General features: G+C 37.8%; 1 protein-coding gene across 1 annotated transcript; it reads left to right on the forward strand.

Annotated features, from left to right (window-relative positions):
• The first annotated feature begins 3,807 nt into the window (after positions 1-3,807).
• Positions 3,808-10,629, forward strand: c2cd4c (C2 calcium-dependent domain containing 4C). The gene is made up of 2 exons (XM_015394415.1): positions 3,808-3,987; positions 6,394-10,629. Exon 2 carries the CDS (start codon positions 6,443-6,445, stop codon positions 7,700-7,702), a length of 1,260 nt encoding a protein of 419 aa, XP_015249901.1. The 5' UTR covers positions 3,808-3,987; positions 6,394-6,442; the 3' UTR covers positions 7,703-10,629.
• Positions 10,630-16,323: the final 5,694 nt, after the last annotated feature.

Consider the following 16,323-nt stretch of genomic DNA (forward strand, 5'->3'; position numbering starts at 1 on the left):
ATATCAGACACTGCGGAAAAACAAGGCGCCTTTTATTGTGACCCTTCCAACCTATTAGCCCCTAGGAGCCCTAGACCTTTAGCTTCCAGGTTTAGCTCAAAGCAACTGGCAACAGTGCCCAGTCGCAAATTCAGCATTCTCCGTACAGTGTTTCAAAAATCTGATACCAGATCAGTTAGGACCAGTGGATTAAAAAGTCATGGAGTTACTTGTAAAGACAAAACCACATTTTGTCATAAAACAGGGACAGGTGGATTCAGTAATCAAGGTGAGAGTCAGTGGGAAAGTTCAAAACATTTATTAATATAAAAACATAAACAAACTGAAACTAAAGTGGAGCTGCTAGGATCTGCGACTCTCAGATGCTGCAGGAGGGGGGCGGGGCACCGCCCAGTCTCTGACACTCTGGTGGGAGAAACACAGGTAAGTGACCACAATCACCTGACAGAAGACGATGATCTCAGTGAGTCACTTACCTGGTTCAACAGTCTCCCAGGGAAGCTCAGAGTCCAGTAGCGCACAGGACCAGACAGGATCAGGTGCAGACAAGCAGGCTCAGTGGTAGAGGGTAGCAGAGACAGGACATGGAACCAGAAATTAAGCAGGACCTTTAAACTGGTCTCCACCTTGGAGCCAGGCTTACTGGAATAAAAACTGATCCTGCCTGCGTATAGAGCCAAAAATCCAGAGGACTCAGCAGGGGAGACACAGTGGATGAACAGGAGACGAGACAGACACAAAACCCTCTTTCCACTGGCAGCCAGGATCCAGGACATGAACCTTAGAATAAACAGAACTGAACAGACTGAACAGAAAAACAACATCTAATAATCTGGCCATGATAGCTGGAACTGAGCCCAATATAAAGGCAGCTGGCAGGTGGATGAGGTGAATGATAATTAGGAGCTGGAAAGAGTTAAGCAGGTGAATGGCATTAGTAATTAAGGGCAGCTATCACAGCAGATCATGACACATTTACCTCCACTACATTAAATCCTACATCAGAGAACCAAAAATATACCTGATCAGATTAGTTTCATATCTGTTTCGTTGCCTAACAGCAACTTTCAGCTTAGTTTTTGTGTTTAAGAGCTCAGATTCCCTTAAAGAGCTCTAGGTCACATGACCCATTCAATGATGATGAGCAAGTTCATCAGGAGGTCAGTGATAGACACCAAGTGCTGTACATCCACCTGAACAAAACGTTATCTCATATTAGGCAAATATTTTGGTAAAAGCTTAAGGAGTGTTAATATAAACCATTCGTTAAAATGTGTTTTAAGTTACATAAAGACATGTAGGGACAGCCACTGAAAACCGCACATTTACAGGATCTCTTCCTAATTAAGAATTATATCTAAATCTAAGCCTCAACTACTGCTTCCCTTCTTTCGTGGGAACTGGATCCGACATCAGAGAGACTAATAATCCCAGATATTCTTCCTCCAGGTGGTTTCCTTTCCCTTTTTAAACCGTGATTTTCCTACTCTTCCAGTGAAAGAGTGGCTGTATTGATTTGGTCTGTGTTAGTCGGAGAGGAAGCATATATTTCTGGGTTCGGCTTTCTAATAGCTCATGTGGTCTCCTTGTTCTCTGACGGACAGAGATGTTGGGGGCCGGAGCCTTTTAATGGCTAAGGAGCAAGCACATTAACCTTTTCTTTGAAGATCCACTGAGGCCTCTGTATCAATCTCATTATTTTGTTGGGGAGACTGTTTAAACTCAGAGTTCTGCAAGTACAAAAAAAAAAAAAAAACTAGTGCTCACAAGTCCCTTTAGGAATATGCCTTTACTCTTAATTAAACTGTTAAAATGAATTCCCCATTGTTTCAAGCCAGTTTCAACATAACACATTCTAATTAATATTTGCCCTTTCAGATGACCTGGTAGAGTTTTAATATATGTGCCTTCCTTGTTTTATAATTCTGATTTAGAAGATAACTTTTAACTTTAAATGAGATGATTTTATTTAAATTCTCCTTTTCTTTACTAAAACTGAAGCAGGTCAATCTCCAGCCTCCCTTTTCAGGACAGCAGCAGTTGGTTCAGATGTTCTTCAATTATCCATCTATAAATCAATTTTTTTCACAGGTTGGTCTCATTAGGAAGGGATCAGTGTAAGGTGTGCCAGGCTCATAGGAACTGATGTCGCTCTCATGACTGCAGGCCACAAGATCTCTCTCAAACACAAGAAGATGACAAAAACTGTAAACCAGACACTGCAGAATTTCATATATCTCTTAAACATTTACATATGTGGTAACAATTTGTTCATATCCTTTTTTATTTATTTGCCGTATGTTACCCGCACAGTGTAAAGTACAATATCAGAAAATACATAAACATGGCTTTCAAAATGGTTTACAAAATAAGTTGAATCAAATGTCAGAATTGAACTGGAGAATAATTAATTTGTTTGTAAAATAATCTCAGCATAAATCCAGGGGTTCTGTGAATGCTTCAGATTTTTCTGGAATGGACAGAATGTTTAGCACCATGCAGCAAACAAGACATGCTCACTTATCCTGACAGGCTGGGTGGGTAGAGCAATTATCGCTAGGTGTCTAGATCTACAGTTCAGTATGGAGAGCCCATGCCTCCTCTGTGTCTTTATGGATAAAGGGTAAGGGGAAACAGTGGATGTATTAAAAATACTTGGGTCAGGCAAGACCAAAGCTTATTATTTATACCTGCAAATTGTAATTTGTAAAGGAACTCAAATACTGGATTTCAACATGAAGAATTCCTATACTTGATTATACATAGTGGTGGCAGCATCATGCTGTGGATAAAAAAAAAAAAACCTTTTTACAGAGAAGTTACATTCAAATTGACCATCTTAATCTCCTTTACAAATAGCAATGAGCTAAAAGTGAATTGTTCCTGTTGAGACTTCGCTCGAAGGAATTGTGAATGTTACAGCAACTAAAATCAATCAGCAAACTGATAAAGGTTATATTATTTGTAAAAAAAAAAAAAAAAAAGTCAAAGAACCGTTTAACTTTCCATCAGCTTTCAATCTCTCCTTTGTGCTTGACTATCATATAATCTGGATGAAATAATAAAACCTGTTGCTTTTTTTCATGTGTTCTCAAACTCAGGTGGATGTAATAACTTAAACATTTGAGATTCAGCAATGACTTAATGAGAAACTTAATAAATTAATGTTTTAATTAGTTGAAATTCCCTTTGTTGAGTTTTCTCTTTCATAAAGTTTGAAGCTGCAAACACAGTGGAGTCAGTGATCTGTTATAAAGCTGCTGCACTACTCACAGTCCACAGGAGCCGCGACACTTAAGCTCCAAACCAGGCAAACTGGACAAATAAAGTGCTTTTTGTTCTGCAGATCAATGAAGTCGTGGGGGCCATCCTTTTTTTAGACAAATGTAGGTTTGTTGCCATAGCGAAGTTACCTGGGAAACCGATCAGCTGGGTTAAACCCAAAGACTGAGACATGGAAGGAGACAAAACACGGGGAACGTGGAGCACTTATTTTTCTGCTGTTTATTTTTATCCAACACCAAGCTGTTCTCAATTTAATTTGTTGAGGCACAAAAGCGGCAGCCTCCTTTTTATTGATTACTTTAGATATGGAGATGCTTGCATACCGTGGCTTCTCTAAGAATCAATTATATATAAATATATCCAAGAAACACGCAACACCAGCACAATTGGGAACATTTTCCCCCAAAAAAGTGTTAAAATGCATAAAAAAAAGATTAATTCCACTTGTGTAAGTTAAGACGCAGCAAGTGCGTTTCTCACTGGTTCTACTGGGAGGACACAGACAACCACAGGTGGATCTTATTGGTCAATCCCAGCTTCTGGGGCTTCCATAAAACGCGCAACAGGAGCAACAGGAGCGGAGAGGGAGCGTCAGGGCGCAGAGCAGCCGCGCCGCGGAGCGCACATCACGGTCCAGAGAAAACACCTGTTACTGCAGGACTGGGCGCTAAAAGCAGGACGGAGACGCTCTTCAATAAACCTGTGAGTAACACGCTCCTGTATTAGAAGACTGATCTATACTCAGTTTAAGGTTAGGGAAACATTAGAGGTGGAAGGGGAAGCTTTGCGCACCTGTTGAGCTGCGTTTTCCTTTCCAACTTTTTCCAATGAAAAACATTTAAATACAGTAGAAAGCGAACAAGTAGTTTATTTTGATGTTCTAGCCAATAAAAGCTAAATATTTCCAGCCTTTGTTAGAATTAAAGTGCATGTATTGCTATTGTGTTGTTAATGAACAAATACTAAATAGTCCCTCTAAAGAGAAATCCAGGCATCTGTTGGATCCAACAGATTCCTAATTATCTTTTTTTTTATGTGGGAAATACTTTTTTTTTAAATGCACATTTAATATCCTATAAATTATTGCAGTGTAGAGGCAGACTGTTTTTTTTTCTTTTCTTGTGCTGATCTGAGGCTAATCATGTAAATGTAAATAGCAGTTTGCTTTATAAGACATATTTGTCTACTGTGGCCATTTGTTGGAGTTTAAACAAGATTGCATCTTTTCAAACTGCATTACTGTTTTGCTTATCCCTTTGAACACCTATTCCTGGGCATCGAAACAACAGTAATGATACAATTTCTGACATTTTCTTTTTAAATAAACGTTTAGATTATGTTTACATTTTTCTACAAAAATATTACCCTAAAAGAAATACTATTCTCTTTTAATGGCACATAGATAAATAAATGAAATGAACCAAAGGAAAAGAATGATCATGTATTTTATTTTTAAATTCTGGAGAAAGGTAGTACTATTTAGCAGAAATAACTTCATTACATCTTCCAGCCTCCATGAGTCTCTAACATCAGTCTGAAGAACGTTGACTTTAGAGCAAAACATGTGAAAGGTTTGGAAGACAAGCTTTTGTCTCATAATGACATTTAAGACAGTTTGTTTTAGGATGAACTGGCTTGAATGGCCAAAAACATCTTGGCAGTTATTTTGAATCTGCTCCTGTTTTAATATTTTTCTATTCTGATTCTAATCTTGAGAACCTCTTTAAACATTTCACCAGACGTCTAAGCAGATAGAATCTTCTCTCTAGAGCCTGCAGATAACTGCTTTGATTTCACTCTCTCCCTTTAACTGGCCAGACTAAATGCCTGAGGTTTAAACAGGGCAAACCTCCTTTGGTAATGAGGAGGAATGAGTCTCTCATCATGTGGACCTGATGTGATCGCCCTCAGTGGGATATTAGCCGTTCTAACAGGGGATAGATGCCAGAGTGTCCTGATTTAATAACTGCGTCAACTTTTGAAACTACTGTTCTTCAGTTTTAATTGTTTTATATCTGTTAGTTGGTGTTAGGATTGTCATAGATAATATTAAATATCAATTTGTCAAAATATGTTAGACTTTTAAGACTTACAAGGATTTCATATAAAACAATACTACTGTTTGTATTTATCATATATAAAAATGTATTTTGATTATTTTAATGAAATATTGAAATCGTAAAATCCATTTAAAGAGCAGTAAAAAAAAGCATTACAGAAATGTCAGCCTAATGAAAATTGTGTTCATATTCTGTGAAGAATCTGAACAATGAATAATTTATCAGCGCTCATTTTGACCCGAATAGCTACATATTAAGTTTGATGTGGCTTGAAGACAATTGCTTAAAACCAAGTTTGCCTTAATTAAGACCTGCATCTTATTTTCTGTGTTGAGTTTGGTGTCTTCTATATATTTCATGACAATTCCACATAGATTTTCTTCTTGGTTTGGGTCAGAAATCCCTGCAGGATGGTTAATGGTACTGATTTAATGGTAATCAAAGCAGGTGCTGAAGGATGAAGAGCATGCTTTGATCTGAATTTGTACCTCTATCTCATAAATTTTCTTTGGTTTGATTTTCTAAACTATTGTTTTTATGAAGCGAATATAAATTTCTCTACACTTTTTCTTCCACTTAACTTTCCATTAATATTCTTGACTACAGCCTCCTGAGAACAAACAGCTTTACTGGCAATTATCTTTTCTTTTAGACCCTCATTTTAGAGCATGTCAGTTACTGTCTGCTGGACTTCTTTCAATTCAACAATCAAGGCAGTTTCTGTGCAGATCAATACATGGCTATAACCCAGCAGATTCTGATTAAAATTATGTTCAGATCTTTCATATAAAGGTATCTCTAATCTAATCATCTGTAACCAAGAATCTTTGAAAAGGAAAATACTGTGTGTGTGTTACCTATTTAATATTTCACCAGAATTTATTTTAAGATTTAAACAAAAATCATATTTCAAATTATAGACAGATAATTGATCTGAAATTTTGGAGTTTAAAAGCAGTTTTGTTTCAGTACGTTAGCATGCAAGTGCTTTTCTCCCCCGTCTCTCTGTTTAAACCTCTCCACATTTAATTTGTGTTATTAATTACAGAGGTTCCTGAGTGAGACCTGCTCTCCTCCTCCCACTGTCTGGTGGGAAAATGTGGGTTCTGGATAAGATCCGTGGCTCGGTGGAGACGGGTATGCTTAGACAAGGAGACAATGGTGACAGGAAGGCTGTGGCTCCAGCTTACAGCAATGTGCTCACTCCCGACAAGATCCCAGACTTTTTTATCCCTCCAAAGCTGGTCAGCTGCCCCTCAGACCCCGAGGCTCCCGGCATCAAGCCTAAAGAGGGGCTGCATCCTTCCACATCTGAGCAAACTATCAGCACCAACAGGAAGATCAGCAGTCCAAGGAGCCCTCGGCTGGTGGCTAAGATAGCAGGAGACACAAAGAACCTGCTGAGAGCGGCGAACCGCCACATCATCCAGATAGAGAGTGCTGATGACGTCGTGGCTGGGGACACCAATGCAGACCCCCAGTCCCAGACAGCCATGTCCCTCCCATACGTTCCTAAGACTCAGACATCTTATGGCTTCGCCACCCTAAAAGAGAGCCCCCACACTCGGCGCAAAGAGTCCCTATTTCACTGCGAGCTGACCAGTCCAATCACTTCCCCAAACACCCAGAGGAAGACTCCAGGGAAGGGCAGCGAGACAGGGAACCGCCTGACCCCTGCTGACTGCAACACCTCCCACATGAACCCTTACCGTTACTTCAGTGGCGGAGAAAGTGACACCTGCTCTTCTGCGGAATCATCTCCCTTCAGTTCTCCGTTGCTGTCCCGCTCTGCTTCGCTTCTCAAGATCTTCACCCATGAAACACAGGCCAAAGTGGTGAAAGCCAAGCGGACGCTGGCTCGCCACAGCTCCCTGTCCACAGACGAGTGCAGCTCGGCAGAACCCAGTCCCAACATCCAGCGACGTCTCAGAATCCCGTCCCTTCACGGCGCGGCTGGAGCATCTGACCACGGCCTCCAGCGGGAGCACACCATCAACCTGCACAAGGGAGGCACATTAAGGATCAGCGTCAACCATGACTCCACCACGTCACGCTTGCTCATTCGTGTTCTGGTGGCTGAGAGTCTGTACGACAAAAGCGTTGACATCAAAAGCATCAACTGCTGTGTGTCGGTGTACCTTAACCCGGGCAAGCTGCAGAAGCAGAGAAGCAACATTATTAAGAACAGCCGCAACCCCGTCTTCAATGAGGACTTCTTCTTTGACTCCATTAGCTCTGCTCAGGTGAAGAACCTTTCGGTTAAGTTCAAGGTGGTGAACAAGGGCACCAGCCTGAAGAGGGACACGCTGCTCGGCGAAAGGGAAGTTCCTCTGGCGAAGCTGCTCTCTGGACTCTAAAGCCACAGGAGAGGGAGTTTAAAGGGATAATTTGGGATTTTTAAAGAGAGATTCAGGTGAAAGCTTACACTCATTTTTCCTCTGACCTACCATGGATAACTGTTGGCATCTGAATTAACTTTGAATTTATAACCACTGGTCGTGGCAGCTGATGCTAAATGCTAAAAAACCGAAATGGACTCCTACTGTCTGAAAACAACTCTGGTTTCCAAACAATTTGTTTCAAAACACAATCATTTTAATCTCCTTTATTTAGAGAGACATCTATACTTACATTTTGTGGAAAGAAATCAAGGGAGTAAACCAGCAATGATCTGTATGAAACATAACCCCCCAAAAAAGCAGAAAAACACACAAAAAAACCATAAATAATTTCAACTAATTCATTGATTTCTACACTGAAGCAGTCGCTGTCATTAATGCTTCATTAATGTTAAGGTTCAGGATTAGTTGTTCCTTTATTCAGATGCTTCTAACCTTAACCATTACTAGCTGTTAGCCTCAGCCTATGAGACTAACTAATCTGGATGTATAATAAATGAAGACACATACAGAATTATTTACTACAACTAAGATTTATGCTGCTTGTAACCTTTTAACAAAATCTCCCTTTGGATATCCCAGACTGTTGCTTTAAAACTCAAAGGATTGTGGCTAAAACTCTACTTTTGTGTTTGCACTGTTTTCTCAATGACTGTAAGCATGGAGAATGTAAGAAGGAGAAAGGTTTAGAAAACAACCTGCCGAAGGTCTGCTGAGGTTCTTTTTCTGATAATTTATTCCCATTTAACCAAACTGGACTCCAACAGCCACAGATGAATGTGACAGAATAAAGCTCTCCATTCTGAGCACGTTTCCTGGCGTCCTGAGCCAGGTCCTCCTGGTTCAAAGGTTGAATGGCACCTGTGCGTCAGCCCGTCTCCCGTCCTCCACCTCCGACGTGCTCGTAATGGATTTATTATTGTAATGTGGCAGAAATCCGCAGCAGCGCAGGATTTTTTACATGAGCTCCACCATCTGCCACACAGAGATGCTTTTGTGAATGAGTGCGTGCTTTGAAGCGGCCCCAGATCCTGATGTGCAAATGATCCTTTGATCTACAGGGGGAGGGCAAGGAGCGAAAGGAACAGTCACATTTACATGCACATCAAAAATGGAATTTCAATATGATTGATTAAGCAAAAGACTGCAATAATCTAAAACGCTGAAAATTAGAAATGTTGCAATCAGCAGGTATCTGTAAGCAGATGCATGGTTTTGAGCTTAAATTGCTTTGTGGATATTTTTATATAAAACTACACAGCTTACTTACTCTAATCCTCGTTTTCATCAGTACACCTCAATCTGAATGTTGCTTTCGCGGACTAAAGCCAAGAAAGAGTTAAAAGAAAAAACATAACAGTTTTATACCATGTTGTTTTGATCCAATTATTGATGTAGCATTATCAGTTTTTCCTTCTTTTTTTAAGCTAAATCTGAGCAAGACAGTTTGAGTATAACTATAAATTATCTGCATAAAGCTTAAAATTCATAAATCTTTCAGGTGAATCATGCCACAACATACCTCCTTTCTCTAATATACAGGCGTTACCAAAATAAAACCCTTCGAGATATGTCTGGGAAGAGTGTGGGGAAAAAAAAGCAAAAACATGAAATAATGAAGACGACACTTTAGGGGCAAATCTTCAGTTTTGATAATCAAAACTTGTCAGTATAATTAGTTTTTTTCTCCAAAACTGATTTTGAGATGCTTGTTTAAAAATCCATTTGGAGGCTCCCAGCACAAATTTTGATTATATTATGTTTTGACAATCTGAGACTTTACTCCCTGCATAAAAAATTTAAGTGTAAGAAGTAGGTACTATTAATCTGAAATGGATTAATTTCATTTTAAATGTGCCATTAAAGAGAGAAAAATATTTTTAAAAGCCAAAAGATAACCTAATGAGTAACATATCAAATTGGTGTTGGGTTGTATCATGAAGGTTAAGTTCTAAAGCAACATAAAAAGTCAGATTTCAATGCTTTTATCATCCTCACTGGTCAGGGGTCAGAATAAATGCTCACATTTTACAAGTTAACCAGTAAACAGTGTTGTTGCTTTTGTCTTTGCAAGAGTTTTTGCCTACAGGTCAGCTGTTACAGGAAATGAGACACATCAAAAAGCCTGAGTAAAGCTTGAATAATATTAATATTTCATATAAATCAGGCAGATTTTAGGCTTTTTTGTCAAATCTAAAAAAAAAAACTACTGTGTGAATCTATCGCACTAACTGGCGTCTCTTCTAAGGTTGTATTCTTTGCACATATTAGTTCATAACATAAGAACAAGCAGATATCTGCAGAATACATGTAGCAAAAATGAAGCCTTAATATTTCTATACCGTGAAATATTGTAATAACCACACCATTTAAACACATGCTCTACATAAAAGCATAGCCCTTAAAATAAAGCATCTAATTGGGCTTCTTGAGAAATATACGACAAGTCATGATATGTCTGACAGAGAGCATTAGATATGCAGCAAACATATCTTAAAATTATTCTCTCAACCACAATTTTTTTTCTCAGCAGAAACACTCAGCAGAGCATTTAGGCCCAATAACAAATTTAGCCCAGCTTTTAAAATCTAGCAAGCTTATTAAATGCAGCTGACACAATCAGGATCTCTGATTGTTTTGCCAAAACAAAAGAACTAGCGTTCAATTTAAATGATGAAGGTAAAAGCGTGCACTCTTGCAACATTAAAAGTTAGTTTATGATTCTAAAGGCAGAAAATAAAAAGGATGCATTTATGCTTGATCATAGAAGAGCAATATATAGAACGTCCAGCTCAGATTATATCATAGCTGCTATAAAATATCTTCAACAGAATCTTATCCTCTGCTCTTTCATTAAATTGTCTCTGTCAAGAATATGTTCTAAAGTAAACCTATAATCTAATGTAATCTTAAACAATTCTTTAAAATATTATATATAAATTGAGCAAATTTAAGAGAAAGTATTGGATTAATACTTAAAGGCATTAAAACCCCCCAAAAGATCAGTGTTTACAGGATTAAACGTGATACGTATTTGGTTTCTGAAGCTTGTTTTGATCTGTTCTGATTTTCCAGCTGCAGCTGCCCAGTGTGGGCAACCTGATTAAATCTTGCGGAACCAAGCAACAGCCTCTCACTAAATAGGTACATGGCCATCATTAGTCAGACTCCTGATCCCTTATTGGGCTCTAGCATCAGCTTTAATCCTCTGTTGGTCAAATTTTCTCCACTTTAATCAAGCCTATTAAATTTGACCCTGTTAAGTAAAACTTTTAATGGTCACAGAAGCACATTTTGAGTCGCACTGTTGGCAGGAGGATGAAAGAGAAGTTTATTAAACTCATCAAACCATGTAAAAATAATAAAAAAATCAACTGTCAATGTATGCAACCAGTCTTTAGCCTTAGTGCCTCTGTATTAGCAATGTGCATGTAAATGTGTTATTTTTTTAATATATGAGATTAGAGCATTGGTGTCACAGTGAGTACCAGCTGCATGGTATCAATGTGTTGCTGGTGTTTGCATGACATGCTCAAAGTTTTCTGAAACCCTAAAGCCTTACTCTGAATGTCTGCGCATGAAAGAGAGAGAGATTAAGAAAGGTAGTTTTGATGTGAGTGTTTGGTTTGCACGATTTTGTCCACGGTTTCTCACTTTCTATGTAAAAAGTGGAGTATTTTTTTTTGTAAAATGCTTTTAAAATGATACTTGCGGTATGTTGGATTTGTATTCAATCACTGACTGTTTAGGTTTGTTATGTTTCTCCGATTACCAATTATGCACCAGCCAGCCAGACATGCTGATGTCCCAAAAAAAAGTATCAGCTTTAACAAAGCTATTCGGTGAGCGAGGTGTAATGAAGCAGAAGCATCAAACAAGAAAACAGGAGATACAGATGGAAAACAATGTTTGGAGTTTGAATGTGAACAGCTGTTTCGCTACTGAAGAAATTACAGGTGATTTCAGCTCCAAGTCCTTTGGAGTGGAGAGGAAGAAAATGAGTTCTCACTCGCTCCCCAAATCTTCTGTTAAATACTTTTTTTCCTTTCACACTGGGTTTGCAGCCCACTGGTATTCCCCCTATTGATGTGTTCTATATTACTCAGCATACAGAGATGCTGTTAACTGTTTTATGATGGTGTGAATTTGGTGAAATGTTGTAATCTCTGCATTGTGTTGAGCTGTTTTTGGTCTCAATGTACTTTAGATTCAAACTCCTGGTGTAACAAACTTTCTTAAAGGGTTTCTTCTAGCATGGCTGAACTTTCTTGGTTGTAGCTGTGCTTCTGTGTATATTCAGGTGAAACTTTGCTTTAGTCACAAAGTTTGATCCTCCTAACGATGCACATAATACATGGTGTGTTTTGCTGATGGTTCGATGGTGTCCTGCTTATAGAGCTTTACCGTAGTGGACCGTCATTTCTTCTGTAGTTGATAGATATTGATCTCAGACTGCAGAATCTAAGTACATCTATGAGAACTGGCCATGTTTTGTGACACACAGCTGCTATGAATGACACTGAAACTTAAGTTTTAATATTAATGCTGTCATCTATGTAACTTACAGGGCCTTCCACACACAGAGCCAACCCTGTGACAGATGTGGAAGTTTAAAATAGCTTCAACATATGATTCAGCAGCACAATTATATCAGAAAATAATAAAAAAACAAACTGTAATTTATTGACATTTAGTAAATAGGTAAGTCTTACAGCGGTCATGAAACTGAAAATAGTTTCTACACTGCAAAATAGAAAAAAATCATTAAAATTTGTGTATTTCTACTAATTTGAGTTGGTAATTAAGACAATCTCCTGCCAATGAAATGAGTATTTTTACCCTTAAAATAAGATAATTAGATATTATATATTGCAGGTTTTTTTCTTATTCTAAATGCCATTTATCTTCAAAGTTCAAAGTATCTTTATTACTTGCTCAATTCTAGAAAAAATGCATTTATTTAAAAAAAATAAATGTTTGCAGTGTAATCTTTTCTCTTTCATTAAGTTAATCAGTATTTTAATTGGCCCTTTATTTGAATTTTGTAACTCAATAATTTCCTTTGAATTGTAGATGCTCCTCAAAGACACTTACTTATTGTTCTTGGGAAAGACAAGAACAATAAGTAAGAAGTAAGCCTGATGTCATTTGAGGCTCAAATGTCCTAAATGGCTACAGGTTACCACTTATCTACAGTCAGAGCATGAACTCTGAGTATATGATGCCCTCTGACTCATAGTTTTAAGGCTTTCTTCACACCTTTAGCACAGCTGCCTCTAGTTGTGGAAGCTCTGAACATGAGGACACCATTTTATCAAGCATAGGACGCTTTATTAGGTATTATTTCGATCATGTCACTCTGAGGTGCACTAAGAGTTCATCTTGTGTCTTCTGTCATGCCAGTCAGCTGTTAGCTGTAAGAAGTCTTTAAAATGTCCATTGCTGTTTCCTCCTTGAACTGTTTGCACACATCATTTAAGCTGTTAGCAAGTGAAAGTTTTACAATATTTAACATTCGTTGGGGTAGAAATATAATTTTTACTCTTCATTTTACACACAGTTTAAGACGAAGTTCATCTATTTTATTGTTATTTTTCGAATCTATATTATTTGCATATTTTAAACAGTGATATAGTTGCCTTTATTTCCCAGCCCAGATTGATACAGTTTAAGGAATAAGGAGGATTAACTGTGTTCTGATATGGCTAACTGGTTGGACCAGAGAAAATGTTTGGGATCTAATTCACCTTGCATGTTTTTCCTATACCCATCCTTCTCCTGGACCATTACAGGCTCACTGGCAGCTTCCATTTCTAAACCAAGTTCCTAACCATAGCATGTCAGTTTATTTTTCTCAGTGGTTAAATATATTATAAAAAAAATGAAAGAAATCCAAACTTCATAGAGTTTTAGTGACCTCACGCTGTGGAAGAAGATTCACAGTCTCATAACTAAACTACCTTAAGTAGGACTAGAAAACTTATGGAAATGCTTAAATGTTCTTCAAGATGGAGACAAATTAATGCCTGGTTTGTGCAAAAATATCCAGACTCTTATAAATTCTGGACATTTTGTGTATGTTGATTAAAATGAAGAAGTGGTGACATGAGCAGCACCCACAGCTTTTAATGGTTGATGAGGAGGCAATTAGATTATAAAGGTCAAACACAAAGTTAGCATTTTAAAATAAATGAAAATACGGCTGGAGTTATGCTGCGTCAATTTTCAAATTTTTAAAGCCAAGTCATTTCAAATTTATCCCCTAAGTCCTGCCTGAACATCCGATAGATAAAAATATGAAAAGCATGTAAAAAACGTTGCTGCTTTACATTTCTATGAGGAGTTTTGAAACATAAGGAGCAGAGCGCCCTTATATATTTGGATCGTTTCGCACCAGTAGAAGCTGTTTGACTTCCAGAAAACAGTAAGTCAACATGTAGGGTTTGAGTCACACAGTGATAATGTAGTCAAAGATAACAGAAGGGGTTTGACATAAGTTGACAAACCTGAAAACCCAGACTAAGGAACATAGTTTTATTCCATCAGTTTCCCGAAACAGCACAGTTCAATGATCTTGAGAATCCTTTTTTTAATGTTATTCATTTTTATTCATTTGGTGTCTTTTAATTATCTCTTTGCATGCAATTTATCAGTTTCAATCTCAAAACTGATCAAATGTGTTAATCTACAAAGTGGATTTTTAAAATGAGCTTCTCTTGATGACTGGCCTGCTGCTGTGGATGAAAATTCAACAGATTTATAAAAGGTAGAAAGGCTTTACTTATGGGAATTCACATAAGAAACACATCAATGTGTGGGTATGTGTGTTGTACTGATAGTGACTGTTCCCTTTTGGCTTGTTGAAATTTGTGTTAAATAAATCTGTATATATGATCGATAGATTTTCTTTTTTTTTTATCGCTGTCTCAAGACTTTTGCTCTGACAGATGAAACTGAAAAAGTGCCAATCCTATACTTGACTCTTGATTCATCAGTTTATTTTTTTTCTATTGTGAACCAGTTGTGTAGTTGTTAGGATTGTGTTTCTGATCTGTGTGCTTAATGATTTTCACACTGTGATGCTATGACCACTGACAGCTGTTCTCTCTGTGTCTTGATGGGATTGAGATGCGTTCAATAAAACATTATTGGAATCATTATAATGTTGTTTTGCAGTTTTTGTTGTGCCTTTTAAAAGAGAAAATTAAGAGTTAATCACGTTTCTGTACTTGTATTGTGTAGAAGATGAGTTGTGAATGTGTATGTTACTATAATTACAGCTGAAAGTGTTTTTACATCAATAGATTGCTCAACTCTGTCCTCCTGATGTGGTAATGTGCTCTTTTCTAAGCTAGTTCATATACTGTAGCTCTGTCAGTGTGTTTAGGGTCGTTGTATCGCGACATGATAACCCACCCTCAAATCTTTATTAACTTTCTAATAGATTTCCTATCAGGACTGCATCATCTTTGCATCTTCTCATTTTCAAATTAACTTTTCGCTGTCCTAGCTGAAGAACTGCATCCCTGAAACATGATTCTGTCACCATCATGTCTAACATGAAGATGGCATCTTTAGGTTAATGTGCAGCATTTATCTTCAGCCCAGACATTACTTTGCATTTAGGCCAAGAGGCTGAATTTGGTCACATGTGACTGAGAGATGTTATGTCCCCCAAAAGGCTTTTGAAAAACTTGGGGCTTTTTAAGGATTAAAACCCCAGTCCGCTGTGGAAGTTCTGCTTGAGGCTTTTTGCTGTTGAAGGGGAATTGTCATGTTCTCTGTTACTGCATTTATGCTTGATATGAGGGATTGCTGCAAAGCTAACCACACAATGCAAACATCTGTCTCTGGCTGAAGCGTGCTTATCCAGGGGGATTGAATTCCGCAAGTCAATGACTGGATGCAAACATATAGATTTCCTTATAAAAAAACTTTTGAATGTGTCTGTATGATTTTATTTAAATTAAAGTACTTTACCTTGTAATGATGTAAATTGGTGCTTTATAAATTCAATAAATTAAGATTGAGATGGGGCTTTAGATTGCTCTCCTTCTGACACAACAGTTTCTTTCACCTAATCGATGGCTCTCTTACCTTGGAAGCCTGATGATTGTCGTGTCGCTGATGATTGTCTTGTCTCAAAAATATTTTTTTCCAGAAGCCAATAGATGGATTTCCCTTGAATATAGAAATGTTTTGAAGCATTGTAATGCAGTGAACTGAATGACATCACCGAAAGCAGCAGGCTGAAGCAAAACAATCATGGCTGCTCCAGTGGACATGCCTGTGGACTCTGCTATTCATTCTGTTTTAATTGGATTACCCTCCATTTATTTTTGGAAAAACAAACAAAAGGATGCGATTTTTGTCTTTTTGTCTAGATGGGAAAGATGTCTATGAGTTCCTCCCAACCTAATTTGGCATGAGTTTGATTTATCAGTTAACTCTGCTTGTTGTAAAAAAAATCAAGAAGATTCAGAGGGATCTTACTGTTATAATCGTGTCTTCTTTAGTTGCTCTCATGGACGACCAAGTGGTTGACAATGAAATACTGCAGATCACTGCTGTAAAATTTG

This window comes from Cyprinodon variegatus, unplaced genomic scaffold (genome assembly GCF_000732505.1).
Source record: "Cyprinodon variegatus isolate N-32 unplaced genomic scaffold, C_variegatus-1.0 Scaffold684, whole genome shotgun sequence".
In the NCBI taxonomy this organism is placed as follows: Eukaryota; Metazoa; Chordata; class Actinopteri; order Cyprinodontiformes; family Cyprinodontidae; genus Cyprinodon; species Cyprinodon variegatus.

Excerpts from the sequence above, each read along its gene's own strand:
- c2cd4c (XM_015394415.1), top strand. The coding sequence starts at position 6,443 with ATGTGGGTTCTGGATAAGATCCGTGGCTCGGTGGAGACGGGTATGCTT.